Source organism: Parasteatoda tepidariorum, chromosome 9 (assembly GCF_043381705.1).
Source record: "Parasteatoda tepidariorum isolate YZ-2023 chromosome 9, CAS_Ptep_4.0, whole genome shotgun sequence".
NCBI classification, from domain to species: domain Eukaryota; kingdom Metazoa; phylum Arthropoda; class Arachnida; order Araneae; family Theridiidae; genus Parasteatoda; species Parasteatoda tepidariorum.
In genome coordinates, this window is record NC_092212.1 from 3,885,235 (window position 1) to 3,905,092 (window position 19,858).

Sequence of the window (19,858 nt, forward strand, 5' to 3'; positions counted from 1 at the left end):
TAAAAAATATATAAATTTTATGTATTAATTAAATTTCACATATGAATATAGGTTTTTGACATTTTCGACATTTTTGACAGTGAGGTTTTTGACGTGACGGTTTAAACCATGGTTTAAACTGTCAAAAACTGTCACATGTCAAAAACCTGCCAACCCTGATATATATATATATATATATTTTGCATGTGAAAAATTTTTTTTTCCTTACAAATTTTATATTGCTAACTGAGTGTTAGTTTTGAATTTTTTTTTCATACACCTGTCATTTTTCTGACAAAAATTTTTGGCTGTTTAAATTTGGTACCACTTTCGACACAATTTTGGCTTGTTAAATTTTCTAAATTTTGTAGCCTCTTTTTGCTTCAAAATTTATTTGAGGGAATTATGTTACAGTTAAAAGCGAATGCGTAGTGAAAGGAAAAATAATAATAAATTTAAATAAAAAGTAAAGGTCAAGTATAAATAAATTTTAAAAACAAATAGACATTTCTACTGTAATATCAATCCAAATATGTAAACTGCGTAATTTTATTAAACTAATTTAAAAAAAAAAAACAACAACATAGGAAGTTCTAACATTTATTAAGTACTATTTCTCCTAATTTGAATAATACATAATTTTAATAATGAATAATAATAATTATTATGAATAATAATTTAATAATAATAATTAGTAGCAATTTGAATAATAATTTCACTTTCTTGGTTTAAGATTACATTAAATTAGGTAATTAATGCTAATAAGTTTCTGCATTTTCTTTTTAAAGTGAAATACTGTCAAACTGTATTCTATAAATAAAAGATTGTTAAGATTAAAAATCAAAAACCTAATTTAAAATCCATTCTGGCAAGAAAAGAGGCCTCTTAAAATTTTAGCATTCCAAATAACTAACTTATATTTCATTTTAGCTTATATATTACAAGTGCTAGTTTGATTTTATTAGCATTTTTTTTAAAGGCAAGAAGGTTGGAGATTAGAACATGAAAACATCCATGATAGAAGCTCACCCATTATTTTGAAAGGTGTCGTATTCAATGAAATGAAAGGAGTTTATGTAAGTAAAAGTAGAAGTTAGAAATAAAAATAGTTATTAAAAATTTGCTTAGTAAGAAATTAGATTATTCATTTTTTTTAAGAATTTTATGTACATTATTTTTACAAAAAGTTGCAAAATATTTTTAAAAACAAATAACAGTATTCATTTTAAATTTTTTTAATGAGGAATATAAAAATAAGTTTATACAAATAGGTATTTAACAAATTTTTTATTAATTGCTGCCAGTAATAATAATTTCACTTTAAACTTTTTGAAAAAGCTATTTATTATTTATTTATTTTGTCCAAGAGAAATGACTAATTTTTTTTCCTTCAAATTATTTCATACTGAACTAATTGACTTTCTTTTCCTTATAGTCTGACCCTAATGCTTATTATTATTATAATCTGAAAAAGAGACTTTTTCCAAGTAACAATTATACCCACATAAGCGGTGGAGATCCACTGTGCATTCCAACTCTCAGCTGGGAAGCTCTTAAACAATTCCATTCTCATCATTATCACCCAAGCAACAGTCGGTGAGTTTTTACCTTTTACCTAATCATACCTTTACTGGTGATTTTCTTCTAATAGCTCAACTATTGGGACCGTATGTACAGATTACTATTGCCTTCATGTTTTATGGTTCTAAGCCATACAAATCTGCCAGAAGAAAAAAAAAAGATTTGTTTATTCAGAAAAAAGAAACTTCTGTGTCAGATTTTGTAACTTTAAATGTCCACAGCACAAATTAATCAGCATATTTATGGTTGGCTTATTTTTGCTGACAAGGAGAGGACAGTTCGAAGTTGTGGGAAATATGTTTATGGAATAATTTAATGGTCTTTAATTGATAGGTTGATCTGAAATGGTATTTTGGCCTTTCTACTCTTCGCGGTGTATATTTTATATCTACAAACTTATAGGTAAATGTTTCCCTGTTTGTAGTTTACCCATTGATTTAATGACTGCCTTTTTGATTTTAACTCTGTGAGGAAATCCCCTCTCATTGATAAAAAAGACAATCAGTACAAGTTTGAACAGCCAATGAACAAGCCTATCTCTCTCTCTTAAAAAAAGATCACATAAAATCAGGGATAATTTTATTGGTATAGGCAATCCTTATGAACCAGCAGAAAATTATGTAGGAAGCAAGATATTGTACAAAACAAACAACTTAAAATCAGGGTTCTACTGTATGTATATATATTGAGAGTACACATTCTTAATACCTTCAATCTTACAATATAAGAAAATACTAGACTAATTTGGACAAAACTCTGCTGTTTCTTAATAATATGTAGAAAACTTAACACAAAAATTCATAGCATTAATTATTTTTAATGCTTTTATTATGTGAATGTGGTATTTAAATTAGTACATTGATGGTAAAATGCATTTAAAATAATTTTTTGTTTCATAGTAACCATTTTCAATAAATACCTTGCATTTAGATAAATGCAAAACTCATTTAAGTAAAGCACTGTACTAATTTTCTAACTTGCATTTTCCCTGTTTTCTTTCTTTCAAGATTTATTACATATGGCAATATGAGTTTAGAGCATCACTTAGAAGCAATTGAAGCAAGTGTATTAAGGTATTTCAAAAAGCTAGAAGTAAATAATAAAGTACCTGATGTTGTACCTTGGACAGAGCCTGTAAGTGTCCCTTATATTTTTTAATATTTATAAAAAAAAAGAAGATTTTTTTTGTTATCATGGTTCTTTATAATTTATTTATTAAATTTTATATATCTTACCAAGTTTGTGTTTTTATGTGCAGTGAATCATATTCCTGAACTCTTCTAATTTTATATTAATAAACAAATCTAATGAAACAAGCAGAGAATTGACATCATTTAATATTTTTGAAGACTATTATTAAAAATGTCTCTGAAAAATTTATTTCATATTAGATTGAGAGTTCTCTCGAAGAACACAGAAGAGCAGGGCGCTGCCTAACTCAGAATAGACACTTTTGGTTTTGAAAGGGCATACACTTAACTCTGTAAAAATGTATGAAAATATGTAATATTCTGTAATAACTGAATTTGATCCTCAATAATTTTTTAATTACTTTCTTATACTATTTTACGTGTATATTTCACAAAATATTCAATTCACAATTCTCTCTCATTATCAAAATACGAAAAAAGAATTGTAGTTTATAAAACTAATTAAAGCTATGTTAATAGGCAATCTCTGTGCATAATATTTTTAAAAAAAACAGTAAACTAGAAAAGTTGATTAATTGAAAAACAACTTGAAAGCTTTTTTTCTATAATTTAAATTGAGAATTATGAAGAAATAAGCATTTAAAGGTGCATTTTTTTTAAAAAAAAAATAAGTATTTTTTTAAAAAAATAATTTTAATATCATTACAAAATGTATTATCTCTCCCTTAAAAAAGAGAGGAACTTATAAAAATTTAATAAGTTGAAAATAATCCTACCAAAGTAAATATTTTTAATAGTAATCAGACTTAAACTTATAGACAAAGATAATTTTACCAGTGTGTAATTATTATTTATACAGTGAATTTATTTTTTTCAAAATTGAATATGGAAAAAAGGTGGTGTTTTTAAAGGGATGGCAGAGTTTTTAAGGAATGATTATTTTTACAAAAAGAGGGGGTGCTTTTATAGGAATCAAAGGGCAGGCTGTGCGGGCCGCTCCTCTGAAAATGCTAAGGTAGAACGCTGTTGGAATTTAAAAATTAATTATATCATTTTAGTAATTTTAAAGTAATATAATTTTTAATATTAAAAACTCAATTGGATTCGAATTTGTGTGTTTTCACTATTTATTCATTTATCATTTATGTTTTAGCGAGCAGATTTTCTGTAAAACGTTTTATTTATTTTCTTTTAAAGACTTAAATGAATCATTTGATTTATTGAAAAATTACTTAATTCAAAATTTTAATGTTTTGATTCTTGTTTTTTGGTGATTCTTGTTTCATAATTGGTGTTGCAAAATGCAAATAAAAGTTGAACTTGATTCATAAATTAGCATTCTCCAAATTTTCGAATTTTTACTTACGTTGGTTAGCATTGGTTGCTAATTGTAATTTCATTTTCAGAAAGAGGCTCACATTTTTAACAAATTTGATCCTTTGGTTGCGATCCCAGAGAAACAGCACATGATTAGTCAAAGTTTTCTTCTTAACAAGTAAGTTTAAAATTTTTTTTTACTTTTATGAATCATTTTTGCTTGTACTTGTCAGTGATTCAAGTAGACTTTAAAAACTATAAATGCTTAGAACCTTGCACATTCAAATTTTCGAATACTTTTATACTAAAAACGAGTCCCTTTTTAAAATAATATTTATCTTCTCCCATCTGTATTCTTCAATGACAGCACTCTTACTTGATATTCTTCAATGACAGCACTCTGACTTGATATTCTTCAATGACAGCACTCTTACTTGATATTCTTCAATGACAGCACTCCGACAGCACTTATACTCGCATATTCTGTTTCTTGCATTAGTGTTTATATAAAAAATTTTTCCTTGTATCAGAAATATTTAAAAAAAAAATTTTCCGTGTATTTTTTCAAAAAGAATTTTTTAAAATTTTTTTTAAAAAAGAATTTTAAACTAATTAAATTTTTAAAAGTCACAGAATATCTGTAAGAATTTTTATTTTATTTAAGTAAATAATGTATTGATTAATTTAACATTAATATTTGAATAGTTTTAGCCTCTTCTTCTTTTCCTGATAGGATCACAAACACATACGAAAGTTTTGCCTTATCGATTCTTGCAAATTTATTGACTGATGGACCAAGTGCTCCATTTTATCAAAACCTCATTGAGACTGGAATTGGTCCTGATTTCAGTCCGGCCACAGGGTAAGTAATGTCGGCCTCATACTAATTCTTACACTCTTTAAAGAATTCTTTATTTATAATATTGTGAGGATGCTCTTTCCTTAAATAATTTTTTATTTATTTATTTCCCACTTATTTCCTTACTTAATTATTTCCATATGTTTGACTCTTAGTTATTTCTTAAGGACTTGGCAAGTTTATAGACAGCCTGGTTAGAACAAATTTCCTTTTTTTTAAAACTCCTTCCCCCCCTTTTTTTATGTAAAATATTTACTTGCCACTGTAAAAATGTCATCACATACTTTTACAGAAGTTTACCCTTTTCTTGTTTTGTTTATATTATCTAGAATTGGGTACTCATACCCACCCACGTTTGGGTATAGATACCCACACATGTGTCCTATGACTTCAGCGCTAGCTGTTCGTTTCTAAGCAAAATGGCAGGTTAAAGTTGAACTTAGTTTCTCCTTATGAATTAGAATGTAAATTAAAATGTAGTTATTATAAACAGCTCCGTATCTCGCATCGTGTTGAAATGTAATTATTTCTCGTCTACGTCTTTTACTGAACTTATATTTATTATTTGTTTGTTTATTTTATTGTAACCAGTCCATGATATATTTTTATTTTGTTTGCCTGGCAACTTTGATTCATAATTTGTTTATGCTCTACATGACTTCATGCCTGCCTTTGTGTTAAATAATGTTATTGTGAAGGAATTGAATTTTTTGTGAAACAATCTTCGAGAAAAAATGTCACTTAAGATAATTTTGACGGGTTTGGTTTACACGAAATTGAATGGAAGGAACAGTTTCTAACCTGAATAAATTCCACATCTCAACAACCAATCAAGATCGAGATACCCACTGCATGACTTGTTGGTATTCCATTGTATCAGTTTTTGCTGGCACTGGTTATTCTTTTTGATATTAAAAAATTTGCTTCACCTTCCTTTGATAAATATTTGTTAATTTTGTAAATTGTGTCTGGCTAGTGATTTCATCGTAAGGCATAAACTTGGTGTCTGAACTTTGTAAATTTTTAGTTATACATAACAAAACAATGTGGCAGATTTATTCATATAGATAGAGACAATTTATTTACTGTGTATAGAGCTAAAAGTTCAATAATTTATTCTACTCATAGATACATGAGTCACTTCAAGCAAAGTGTCTTCTCTGTGGGGGTTAGAGAAATAGCTGAAGGAGATGTTGATCGTGTTAAAGACGTTATTGCATCCACTTTTGATGAAGTTATTAAGTAAGTGAATTCTACTTGTTTTTTCTTTTTTTCTACTCTAACACTTCTGCATGTAACCTTGTGCAATATTGTACAATTCTAAATTCTTTTTAAAGGGAATTTTTATATTATTAATATAATTACAATACAAAAGCTGTTCTATACATAGGTAATTTTTGTTTTATTAGATTTTTCAAACAAAAATGTTTTAATAACATTTCATATTTTGTAGACCAATTTTTGCTGAAAACTTTTTGTACCTCCCTAAAAAAAGTTTTTCTTTCTTTTTTTTATATATTAAATGATGCAGGATTATTACAAATTACAAAATAGCCCTTAATGCATTTTTTAAGAAAATTTTTTTACGGTCAAATAATATTTACTCATTGAATTTTGCTTATTTTTTGTACTTGTGCTTGTTTTTCTGGTTTGAAATTGACCAAGAGAACAGTGAACTGCTCTCTTGGTCAAACTATGGGGTACCTATTTCCCTAATTGCCGCTACCTCCTACATTTTAGGGATCAAAAGCCTGAATCTGTAGATAAAAAGGTACGCTTATTTAGACAAAGTATATTTTAGTATCTGAATTTGTAACTTAGAAATATCAGCTGCACTCATTAATTATCATATTTGAGGTCCTCCCATGGAATCATTAAGAATGAGTCTTAGCTCTCATGAAGATCTGATCATAAGATCAAAAGTTATTTATGGTGGTCTCTTTTTTTTTGCACACTGTACCTCAAAAAACTATTTCCAAGACCACGAAAGACTTCAAGAAGCTTGACCAAAAAGGTGACTGCTCCAGGTGAAAAAAAAATATGCCATTATTACATCTTTGAATCGCAAGATCATCAAAAAGTAGGCAGAACATAGTTCGAGGGTCCGCATGAGACTGCAATCAATTTTGAATCAGTGCAGAAACTGACGAAAAGGGAGTTCAAACTCAAGCTATATAAATTTAAATAAGTTGGGCTCCTTACTAGGAAAGAAGGAATCAAGAGTCAGGCCACAGTTGAGTGATTGAAGGATTTTTCCTTTTCTCAGGTGGGAAAGTTTTCTCAGTGAAGTTAGTGTGAGCTCGACAAAAAGTATAAAATTACATCTTGAAAATGTAAGAAACAAACTTGTTCCTTACAATTGTGTGAATACTGAAATTTACTCATTAATTGAAACGCTTTGAGGGCTTCCATACAGTGTTGCCAGATTGGGCTACAAGTAGCGGATTGGGCTACTTTTAAAACTCCCCGCTACATAAAATCGTATTTGGGCTACCCGCTACTTTTTGGGCTACTCATTATTTTTCAAAAGCTACAAATCTTAAAAATGCGCTACTTAAGAGAATTTCATGCTACTTATCTCACAGAAATATTTTATAAAAAAAAATTTCCTTTCCTATTATAAAATGAGAGATTCTGTAAAGTCTGCAGTTTCTTTATCTTTTTTAAAAATATTTTCTTTTATTTCTGAAAACGCATCAGCTTTAGTTTTGGATTCTTGTTTTGTTTTGCTGCGCAGAGTCCAGAATCTCTCCCTATCTATGCTTCAAATTATAGACTCGTGAAAACTCAAAGATATATATGGAAAAATGCACGGCTTGTATGATGGGGGAAAAAAGCTTTAACTCCAACCATTATTAATCGCTTATCATCTGGAAAAATCGAGTGACCTGTAATCTGAGCTAAAACGAAATATTGAATTTGGCGAAATTATGAACGCAGCTCACTGAAATTTAAGTCCCTCAGTGCACTGATCGTTAAGACACGGTTCCCAGCAGATCATTGAAGTCAAATATCACTGGCTGAGCCGCGATGGCTCAGGGGAGAGAGTGTTCGCCTTCCAATGAGGTGAACCGGGGTTCGATCTCGGCGATGGCTGGTCGATACGAATTCCGCATCCTACTTGCACCGACCACAGAGCTGACGTGAAATATCCTCAGTGCATACCTGCCAACATTTAATCACTTTCATTATGACTTTTCCCAGTGGTATTAAATGGAATTAAAATTTCAATTTTTCGCAAAAAAATACTTTGTATTTGAAGAAGCTTAAGCTGATAACCATGATAGTATCGCATATTATTATATATTCTTAATTTTTTTAAGAATAGTGGTGATCAAAATCATTTAAAAATTAGGTTTATAAAAGAAAAAAATAGTACATTTTTACTACCACTTTAAATATAAAAATAAAATTTTACGCCAAATGCGTAAATGTTGGCAGGTATGTCAGTGGTAGACGGATCAAGGGCTTGAGTCCCCTTTCCGTAAGGCTAACTGTTAGAGTTCTCGTGGTCTTCCTCTCCATGTAACGCAAATGCCGGTTAATTCCATCAAAAAGTCCTCCACGAAGGCAAATTTCCCCCAATACTTGATCCAAGAATTTTCTTGTTGAGTTGAACATTTTTAGCCGTAAACTCAAAATTGGGTCAGCTGTTCAAAGATGTTTATAAAGTAAAATAAAATTATGCGAGAGAGGCACTTCTTGAGGGAAAGAGTTAAATAGTGTTAGAATTAACTTACATTTATTTGATTTTGTAAGTCCCACAGTAAGACACGGCTCCCAGTAGAATACCAAAGTCAAGCATTACTGGTTGCGGTCAGTAAGCGAGTGGGTGATCACTTTGATCAACCTGCCTTGGGACCGAGGGTGCGCGGTATCGAACCTCGTTACACTGTTCTATTTTATTCTAGCTACCATTTATGCGGAAACGCAACCCAGTTTTGACAATCTGCCAAAATTTTCAGATATTTTTTATGTGATAAACAACAACCAAAATTTCCATTTGTATACACTGGCCCGTGTCCACACTAGTACTTCTCTTACTTATGTACTACAAATATAAAGAATAGTTTATTAAATATTACTTATAAAATATTGTTTAAAATTTTAANAATATATATATATATATATATATATATAACGTAGTTTTTTTGGGCTACAAAATGTTCGAATCCGCTACTTTTGAAGCTCACATTCGCTACTTTTTAATCTTAAGTTCTGGCAACACTGCTTCCATAAATGTTGCTATTGGTATCACTTTGCCAATCTTTAATTCTGCAATCATTTCTTGAATCAACAATTCCTCAAATTGTTGGAACATTTTACATTTTTTTCAAACTTTTATTACACTATTTGTTGATAAATGTATTTGCTTTGTTATTTTAATCTTCAATAAAATATACATTGGTTTTTAATATTTTCAGGACAGGGTTTCCGGAAAAACGCATCAAAGGAGTGCTTCATTCTGTTGAAATTGGTACAAAACACAGAACAGCAAGATTTGGTCTCAGTTGTGCAATGGTGAGCATATTATTCCATATTAAAGTTATACAGTTACATTACTTTTTTGTCTAAGGCAGCATTCAGAAATCATAATAATTTTTTGTTGTGTCGCAAACGTCTTTTAATTTTAACTGTGATTATTTATTGAAAAAACTGCTTGAAAATTTGACTAAGCACATAACTTCTTAAACCAACAAAAATATAAAAAAAGTCCCCAAAACGTCTTTTAAAGTAATATTTAGGTATTTTAAAATACAGTAAAATTCTGTTATAACAACAATTCATAATAGCTGATAAAAATGTTGTTATTGTTAACCTGTCATTTTAAGAAAATTCTTTTATTTAATGTTAAAATAGCAATAAAGAGACTTAAAGAGTCATGTTTATATCATTTCTTTTATTTTGTTTTAAAATATCTATCTTAGAGTGACTGCTTATGCATACAGATTGTAGACTAAATCTCGCAGTTCTGTCCTAAAATGTCTGTGACAAAAATATTAGAGCAACATGTTTACAAATCGTAGCAAGTTTTTGCAAGGTGAAAAATGAACACCTTTTGATGTTATTGCTAATTTAATATAAAGCTGAGCATGATATCAATAAAACTCTTTTGAAGTACTTGGTAGGTTTTCTAACTAGAACAGAAGAAATTTTCTTTGGAATAAAATTTTACCAGTATTTGCTTACACATCTCTCTATAAAAATAAAAGTTTAAAAAAAGGAGCGGTGTTCATTTTTTGCTTTTTCGTATTGATACAAGAAATAAATATTAAGCTTTCCCGATTTTAACTTTTTCATATACTTAAACAGCAGAAAAATATATTTCCTTAAAAAAATTGTTCTAGTAGTCGAAGGCTAGTAATTTTCAAATCATTATAAACATATAATTTTTTTGTATTTAATATTAGGTAGTGTTTTGGCAATGTTTTGGGAATTCGTCGTCAGACTGTACTTGTTATATCCAGCTATTGCTGTACTTGCTGGCATGCTCTATTTTTAGTGCAGGTCCTAAAAGCTTTCTATCGCAGGAAGAACTCCTTAAATAGCCATTGGTGAAATGTTGTCTGGCCTCTATGGTTCTAGAAAACCTATGCAATTTTATTGAGCACCAGTAAGGCTTTTAAGAAACATTTCATAGATTTTTTTAAGTATTTTCTTGCAAAGAATAAGTGCAAAGTATATTTGACGAGAAAGAATCCAAAAAGCTAAAATGTATGTTTTTTTTTACATTCTAAAATAAATTTTGGTATTTTAATTTAATCAAAGTTTGTTAATAAAAAATTCCATATTTTAGTTGGAGAGTTTTTTTTTTAAAAATTGTTATTTTATTCTTTATTTAAGTTTTGAAAATATTTTAGTTTTGTTATAGTAAGGGAAAAAGGCAACAGAAAAAAGAAATACAAAAAATGTAGGCTCATTTCTGTTTTAATTATTTTTTTATTTCATGTTTTAGAGTGTGAATTCTTTATGGAATCATGATGGATGCCCAGTGACTGGTTTTAAGGTGAATGACCATGTCCAGTGGTTTTTAAGGCAGATGAATGAAAATCCCCATTTCTTACAAGACAAGATAGTTCAGTACTTTAAAGTAAGGCAGTTAAATTGTAGCTTTCCATTTGAATTTTCTTTAGTTTGAGATTTAATTATAGTTAGCATGCAAAGGACTTGTGGCTACATTATAATAAGTCTCATTGTCAAATTGTTCAAGACAAAGTTTTTGATGAAAACCCCACATTTTTCTTTTAGGCTATTTGAATGTTAGAAGCATTTGTTTATTGTTCTTTTATCTATTGGAAATTATCTGAACTTAAATAAGTATTAAGTATCCAGGAACATTATGAAGGAACAATTTGATGTAAAAAATTTATCTATTTAAACAGGGTGACTTATTACAAGCCCTTGTTTTAACTTTTAAGACACATTGAGGATCAAACTTATCACTTAAAATAATATTTTTTAAGTTTTTTCGTTCTGTTTGCATGCTTTTCAAACCAATTGACTCTGTGGAATTGTACTTAAATTTGAACTCATCGGATTTTTAAATTACAGTAAATAATTGTAAGAGAAGTAAGAAATTTAAATCAAGTTAGTGTTTAGACAGGTTTATGGCATATAAATATCTTATTATTTTTTTTGTGAAGAAACATATTTTAAAAATACCCCACACTTTTCAAAAAATGCTTAAAATTGAAATTTATCATTTCTTATGTAATAATTGATAATTACTAAAAACCAATAATTAAGTTTAATTAATTGAAATTTTTTTTAACATAAGTATTTCATCACATTTAGTAGTTCACTAGAGTCTAAGCTAAATATTTAAATAAAAATGGCATTTTTATCTCTATTTGAAGCTTGTGTCTCTGGAGGTTAAATTATTTCAAATTATTTATGTAAATTTACGCATGTTTCAAATGCGGTAACATAAGAACATGTCTATCATTTGAAAAGTTTTATATCAAATAAATATATAAATTTTATAATTTATCATATTTTACTTCTGCTTTTTTTATAATTAATTTTATTCTTAATTTTAGTGTGAACTGAAGTTTAAAATTCCAAAATTAGATTATACAGTAAATATTAAAATTATTTATTTGTTTTATATATTTTGTTCTAGCTTGAATTTTTTAAAATTTATTTGCTTATCTGGTATTGTTTATCTAATTATTGAATTATAAACTCTATTTCTCTTTTTTCATTTCAAATATTGAATAATTTCATATTTTTTTAACCATACTATTATAATTTTATTAACTTAAAGCAGTGGTTACAAGTAGCATGCTACTTGTAGCTAAAATACTGTAATCACTACTTTTTCCATAGTTTGCAGTGTAGTGTGCTGCTTCTTAAAAGAAGTGTTGTACTGAGTAGTGCAATACAAAAAGAAAGTAGGTTGTAGTGATTTCTGGCAACTAGTTTTAACGTTACTTAAATAAAGAAACAAAGTTCAAACGCACAAAATTTTTTGAGCCTTCGTGGAGGCGTCAAAATATGCAATGAGAATGTTTCTGTGACCGAATGTTAATAAAATCTACAACTGATGCTTGGAAAAATCTGTGCAAAATCGCTGGAGTTATTTCTGAGAAATCAAATTTTAAATATGGCTTTTTTAAAATTTCACAGAACTACGTTTTTGTATGTGATTTCATGTTTTAAAATATCATCTGTATTAATTAATTAGCATATACCTCTTCAAACCATTAAGATTGATTCATAGAATGTGAAGATCCGATCATTAGATCAAAAGTTATTCAGCTTGGCCCGTTTTTGTTTAGTTTTTCTCACTGTACATTTTGAGGATTTAAAAAAAAAAAAAACATTGGTCACTTAAATCACAAACATTTTATAATTTCCAAGCATTTCTTAAATCACTGTTAAGAAAAGCATAGAGTTTGAAAGATAAAAAACAAATTAGAAAAAAGTGCTTTAGAATAACAAACTAATTCATGAAAACATAAATTAAAACTTAGTATCTCCTCATATTTAACCTAGCCAATTTTTTTAATCATTTTGAATATTGGAAAATCATTTTGAATATTGGAAAATTAAGTTCTCCAGTTAAGTTTGTCTTTTAAAAGTAGCAAAGTAGTGACTACATTTCGAAAGTAGTTTGTAGTCGCTACAATGAGAATAAAGTAGTTGTTAACTACAATTGTAATGAAGTAGTTGTAGTTAACTACAAAAAATGTAGTTGTTAACTACAATTGTAATGAAGTAGTTGTAGTTAACTACACTAAATGTAGTTGTTAACTACAATTGTAATGAAGTAGTTGTAGTTAACTACTGAAAATGTAGTTGTTAACTACAATTGTAATGAAGTAGTTGTAGTTAACTATAAAAAAATGTAGTTGTTAACTACAATTGTAATGAATTAGTTGTAGTTAACTACGAAAAATGTAGTTGTTAGCTACAATTGTAATGAAGTAGTTGTAGTTAACTACAAAAAATGTAATTGTTAACTACAATTGTAATGAAGTAGTTGTAGTTAACTACAAAAAAATGTAGTTGTTAACTACAATTGTAATGAAATAGTTGTAGTTAACTACAAAAAATGTAGTTGTTAACTACAATTGTAATGAAGTAGTTGTAGTTAACTACAGAAAATGTAGTTTTTCCTACTACTGATTTAAAGTGACTGCTTGGTTTAGTTGATTTTCTCTTTTTTACTTCATTTATCGATTGTTTTTTTAATATGAGTAAAAAAAATTTTTTTTTAAAAAAATCTTAATTATTTAAAATTGTTTGAAAAATAGTCTTATTGTGAAAATAGTGTTATTTTTATTGTTATGGTTTTTAGAATAATGCTCATAAGCTGACTTTGGTGATGTCGCCCAAAGAGAATTTTGAAGCTGAGCTGAAAGAGGAAGAGAAAAAACTTCTTGAATCGAAGCTGAATGTCTTAAGCGAGGAAGATAAATTACAAATTTATGAAAAAGGTATTTTAAAAAATAATTATTTTAGATCTTAAAATATAAACTTATTTTTCCTCTAATTAACCCTGCAATTTTCATATAATCTTATGCTTTTCTTTATAAAATAGCTGTTACATTTTTTCTTGTAGACGTATATGAGTAAAAGTCAAATTTTAAAAATAGATATTTGCTTTTTAACTGACTTATATATCGCCATAAGCATAAAAATTTATATTCATTAAATGTTTAAATATTTGTCTTCATTTTTAAATGTCCAATTTTTTTTCGCCAGATTATTTGAAACAGACCCTCTATTTTCATTAATTTGGCTCAATTTAAAATTTGCAAAGTAATTCTTCTTGAAAATAAATGCATCAAAACTGTATTAAAATTTTTTGAAAAGTTTGGAGAAAAAACTAACATCAAGTGATGGATTGATGATAGTTTGGGTGATCGAAGGAAATTAAATAAAATATAAAATTATCTACTACTTTAACCCAATAAACGTTGTGAAGAGGTGTTAGGCAAAGTGGTAACAGCCCCAGACATTAAGCCAAAGGGGGAATATAATCCATGACTAAGTGCTGTAAGAGTTTGAAAACTAATAACTTTGTATGGAATTTATTTCTTTTAACTGATCAGTATTTGGTTTGAGCAAACTATTTTTAAGGAAAAAAAGCCTGAATTTAAAATAATGATAATAATAAGCAAGTTTAAGGTCATCACATCAAAAGAGGCAGGGATAGCCTGGTGGGCAGAGTGCTGGACACTCACTCGTGAGAACAGGAGTTTGATCCCAGATGGCTGATGACTCTGTAGTAAATGGTGGTTGGTGCACATTAAATCTGTCAGGTCACAAAGTCCTCAATGTTCTCATAAGGAACTATACCTCTGGGGGTACTGAATTGGATATTGATCAATTTCTTTTTCAGGTCAAAATTACAATTTGTGGGTGAATGAATGGACATATGAATAGGTCTGCCCTTTAACGTGTGTAATATATGGGTGTGGCAGAAGTCAAATTCTTGGCCATAGATGGCGCCACTGGAAAACAAGAAGAATTGCTCTGTCTCTGCCTTAATGGCTAATGACAATAAGGTCATCAATATTTGAATATTTTTCACCACATTTAAGCTAAAATTAGAAAATTTTGTTAGAAATATTTAATTTTTTAATTATAGAATAGTTTCTCTTATCATTTATATTGAAATTGGATTATTATAAATATATGCCCTATAAACATTTTTTTCTTTATCTTCTCAGTGCATTTTACTCCTTTTTTAAAAGGCATCTAATCCAGAAGCTTGCTTAGGATTTCTCACACCCCTGCATGCCATTGGCCCTGGGCAAAATTGTACTGAAATTTTGCTGTTATTCACTATTTTCGCATTGAGTAACATAAGGAAACTAAAGTCACGATGCAAGAAAGTATGGCACTGTAAACTTGGGAAAAGGCTGGACTAACTTTCAGTGTGTTTATTTAATCTATTGGATTTTTAAAAACTGTAGTTTAAAAAGTTCTCAATATGTCACTATTGTGTTTTTATTTCTGTCACGCTAATTTAGCATTTGTATAGATAAAAATTTGAACCTTCTTCATTGCTTTTTGATTTTTCCTAGGCCTTGATTTATCCAAACATCAAACTAAATCAGATGCTTCTTGCCTGCCTTCTTTAGAAATTAAAGATGTGAAAGAGAAATTGGAAAAAACTCCCCTGAAGTTTTCAATGCTGGGTAAGAGCAACTCCAACCAAACAATTTCCATTATAGACTTTATGCATGGTAAACATATTTTAAACTTAGTCTCTTTTGCATGCAAAATATATTTACAGAACAAGGTAGTTTCATTATTTGTTAGCATACATGTCCAAAAAAAAAAAAAAAAAAAATTAAAGAAATTATGAAAGAGATAAAAATTTTCATTTTGAGAGCACATCGAGTTTTAAAATGACTTGCAACAGGTTTTACAGTGTTTTTAAAATCGTTATAACACCATAATTTTAATTTTCTTTAATGGCTCTTAAGAGTCTTCTTTGAATATTTAGAATTTAGAGAAAAATGAGTTCAGTTAAACATAGAGTAAGACATGAAATTTCAAATGCTGAAAAAGTGTTTTTAAAGTATCAAATGTAAATAAAATATTGCTGGATTAATTCCCCACTGCATAGTACTGATAAATATTGCCATAATTTGTTTGCTAATATTTAAAAAAAAAATTTCTGCATATGAAATTTCATGATTTACTCTATGTTCATTTGAGCTCACTTTTCTCTTAACTTTAAAATTTAAATTACGAAAGAAGGTTAAATAAAATTTGCCATGCTAAGTTTCTCCCATGATATAGTGTCAGTTTAAAGGTGTTTTTTTTACATTGGTTGTTTTAAAGTGCTTCATTGACCACTTCTTCTTTGCTTCGTCAATTGTTACCTTGAATTACACTGAAAACATATTTTTCATTATGGGTTCAACTTCTCTGAATTCCTTTCAAAGTATTAATGTTTGCATTGTATGAACGCATTATTCATTTTTCACATCCACGCACGGAATTTAAGCGGGAGAAATTTCTGTACTCGGGAATGTGACACTTTTATTGGAGATCTTGATTTCTGACATCACCTCCTGCCCTACCCAAAACAAGTCTAAAATCTTGTAAATTTGATTTGACGTGGTGGCTCAGGGAATAGAGCGTTCACCTTCCAATCCCAGAGATGGCTTGCACCCACCATAGTGTTGATGTAAAATATCTTCTATGGTAGATGGATCATAGGTTAGAGTCGCCGTCAAGCTAACGTTGGGAGGTTTTTGTGGTTTTCCTCTTCATGCAATGCAAATGCTGGTTAACTCCAACAAAGAGTCTTCCACAAAGGCAAGTTTTCCCAATACTTGATTCATATGTTCCCTTATTTTCTAAATCAGGTTCAGCATAACAAGGCTACGGAGTTGAACATTAGTAGTTGTAACCCCAAAATTGGGTTGGCTGTTCAACGACGGCTATAAATCACAGGGCCCAACTAAGCATAGCAATATTTTTACCCGAAACGTAAAAGCAAAGATAAATTTTGTTTCCCTTAGTTGTCAATTTTTTGTTGGTTTACTGTAAAATTTTGGAAAAGTTTTTTTTTCTTCGTTTTTTTTTTTCTATTTGACTGTGTGTGTCTTAGCAGTAATTTTTTTTAAAATAATTTTTTGATAAGTAGTTTTTATAAGTTATTAAATTGATTAAGTGTAAGTTATTTGCAGATGGCACCCTTGTACAAACTTGTGAGCAACCAACAAATGAAGTGGTCTATTTCAGAGCTGTTTTAGATGCTAATCGACTGTCTGAGGAAGATCTTATGCTCCTTCCTCTGATGTGTTCTGTAATCACACAGTAAGTTCCTCCTTGACACTCCTCTCAACATAACTATATCAACATATATTTTACTAGCTGAATATCCATTTTTTTTTGTACTGAGTATAAAAAAAGAACTCTCTTTTTAAATTGTTTTGGCTTCCTAATACCTCCAAAGTTGTGGGAACCCTTATGTAGGAGGTAAAAGGAATTTCCTTTTTAAGCAAAGCAAACTGGAATATATTATACTTTTGATATCAATAAAAAATTACATATGCTTAATTTTTTGTTTTGTTTAATAATGAAAGTTTTAAAGCAAATGATGTTGCTACAATGGTTTGAAAGAAAGGGCCGGGATAGCCTCGTTAGTAGGGCACTGGGCCCATGTACAAGAGGTCATGGGTTTGATCCCTGCCGACTGTAGATTCCCCGTATAGTAAATGGTTTTGCAGAATTATTTTTCCAAAAATTAAACTTGCAGGGATGTGATTCTTCCGCGGATCCGCTGATTTCCGCTTTTTTCAGATTTTTCCAAATCTTCCGCTCTTTTTTCATAAATTTCCGCGCGGAAAAAATTTTTATGCAGTAAATGATATTTTGTTGAAAATTTTTTTCTTCTTTTGTTGAAAATCAATTCGCAATCACGCAATTTAAAAATTCAATATCGCGATTTGTATTTAAGCGTTTTTAAAACCCAATATCGCGATTTGCATTTAAACGTTTTTAAAACCCAATATCGCGATTCATATTCCCGCTAGTTTAAAATCCAATGTCGCGATTCGTATTCATATATATTTTTAAATTTCAATATTGCGATTCGTTATCATTATCACGCGGTTGTAATATCAAACATCGATATTCGAATTTATACGCGGTTTAAACATTACTCGTTGCGATAAGTATTCACGGACTCTAAAAANGTGCTTAATTTTCTATTTTTTAAAAAGAAATTTTTTCTTTGCTGTGTCGACTGTTGTTCTAAATTACAAAAAATGCATGGTTTAGACAATTTTCTCTGCAGTATTTATCAGAAACTAGTTATTTTATCATGATTATGTAAAAGGTTTTGAAAATATTTCTGAATTTTACTGATTTTTTGTTTATAAATTAAGAACTTTAAACTATAGGGGAAAACAATTTTATTACTGCACAGATCCTAATTATGATTTTTTTTTGGGGGGGGGAAGTGAAAATATTTTTTGAGTGCTTAAAAAGTACTTAAAAGGTGCTTATTTTTGTTGAAAAATCTGGCTTCGCACCCTGTTATTGCATTATGAAGATTTTTTTTCTGTAATAAGATTGAAACCTCATGAACAGTCACTCATCAAATTTATGAATATGACCAATTTTATTGTGAAATGTGACATACCAAAAATAAAATTCATTTTGAACATTGAGAAAAGATTTGCAAGAAAAGATTAAGACCTCCAACTGATATGCTCGAAAAGAGTGCCAATACAGACGCTGTCCTTGTCTCCTAGGTCAATATTTTGCTGCATTAACATCGCGATTTTAAAATCCGGCATCGCGATTCTTTTTCACGCGATTTTAAAATCCGGCATCGCGATTCTTTTTCACGCGATTTTAAAATCAAGCATCGCGATTCTTATTCACGTGATTTTGAAATCCAACATCGCGATTCTTAATCTAAGGCCTCTAAAAATTGTGTGAGAAATGAACTTTCTTGTCCTATCAACACTGATGATCAAAAGTCTGCAAAACGCAGTCTACAGATCAGTCATGTTAATAAAAGACCATCGGAAAAACAAAGAACTGATAAGAAAGTCCATAAAGGTCCTTTGACCATTAAAGAAATGTTTTTTAAAATGATGTGATACATAAAATCGTGCTTATGCATAATTACTCTAAGTTTTCTAAATTATTAAAAAAAATTTTTTTTAATCAAGATTTTAGTTAAGAACATAATTACCATTTATTTATATTTATTTGAATAGATAATAATGTAATCATTATCAGATTGGCTATTGAATTCATATCATTTTTTCTTTTGCACGTTTAATGCTACAGTTATAAACTTCCTCTTTTTTGTGTTTTTGTCAATCACATCCCTGAACTTGAGGAGCTTTGCTTTGAAGAGAAATGTGTAACTTTTACAATTTGCAATAAATTCTCAGTTGTTTAGTTTTAACACAATGGAGTTGGATTTATATGGATGAATAATTTATGTAACTCTTTGTTTATAATTTATGTAATTCATCGTTTTGAAAACGGTTATACCTTAAAGTTACTATCATTATGGTTTGTTTGGAAATAGTAAGTTTGAAAAATTTGCACAAATTTGTACATTTTGAAAATGTTTCTCTATATGTTTTTCCCAGAAACTCTAGCCATTCAAATTAATTATTGTTCTTTCTATTGAATAGTTATGTTAATAAGCTGAAAAATTTCTTCTTTTTTTGTCAATGGCTTTGTATTTTTGTTTTGTGTTTTCTCTAGTATTTGGTATAAATTGTAACACTGTTGTTTTTTTATAACAGTTGCTAAATTGTAATACTGCTGTTACGTATAACTGTTTAGTAACAAAGTTAGACTTTTAAAAACTAAATATATTTTAATGTTTTTTTTTTCAGAATATTTTTTTCTGAAACAGATTTTTAAAGTAAAGTTTTTTGTGTGTATCTTATTCAAAACAAATAAATAATTGGCTTGTTTTGAATTTTCGGATGACCCATTTCGGTTATTATATTTTTTATTGTCTGTT

At 28.9% G+C, this 19,858-nt stretch overlaps 1 protein-coding gene across 3 annotated transcripts in view; it reads left to right on the forward strand.

The window, feature by feature from the left end:
- The window catches only part of LOC107446747 (presequence protease, mitochondrial), a 43,901-nt gene that overhangs the window by 8,223 nt on the left and 15,820 nt on the right, over positions 1-19,858 (forward strand). For 2 of the 3 annotated variants that reach the window (XM_016061491.3, XM_071186032.1), the window contains 11 exons: positions 959-1,055; positions 1,415-1,575; positions 2,568-2,694; positions 4,118-4,206; positions 4,762-4,890; positions 6,016-6,129; positions 9,312-9,408; positions 10,844-10,978; positions 13,691-13,829; positions 15,426-15,539; positions 17,046-17,175. In XM_016061491.3, coding sequence (XP_015916977.1) covers positions 959-1,055; positions 1,415-1,575; positions 2,568-2,694; positions 4,118-4,206; positions 4,762-4,890; positions 6,016-6,129; positions 9,312-9,408; positions 10,844-10,978; positions 13,691-13,829; positions 15,426-15,539; positions 17,046-17,175 — 1,332 coding nt within the window. Of the gene's footprint in view, positions 1-958; positions 1,056-1,414; positions 1,576-2,567; positions 2,695-4,117; positions 4,207-4,761; positions 4,891-6,015; positions 6,130-9,311; positions 9,409-10,843; positions 10,979-13,690; positions 13,830-15,425; positions 15,588-17,045; positions 17,176-19,858 lie in introns of all 3 variants that reach the window. The other variant, XM_016061490.3, reaches the window with a different exon arrangement.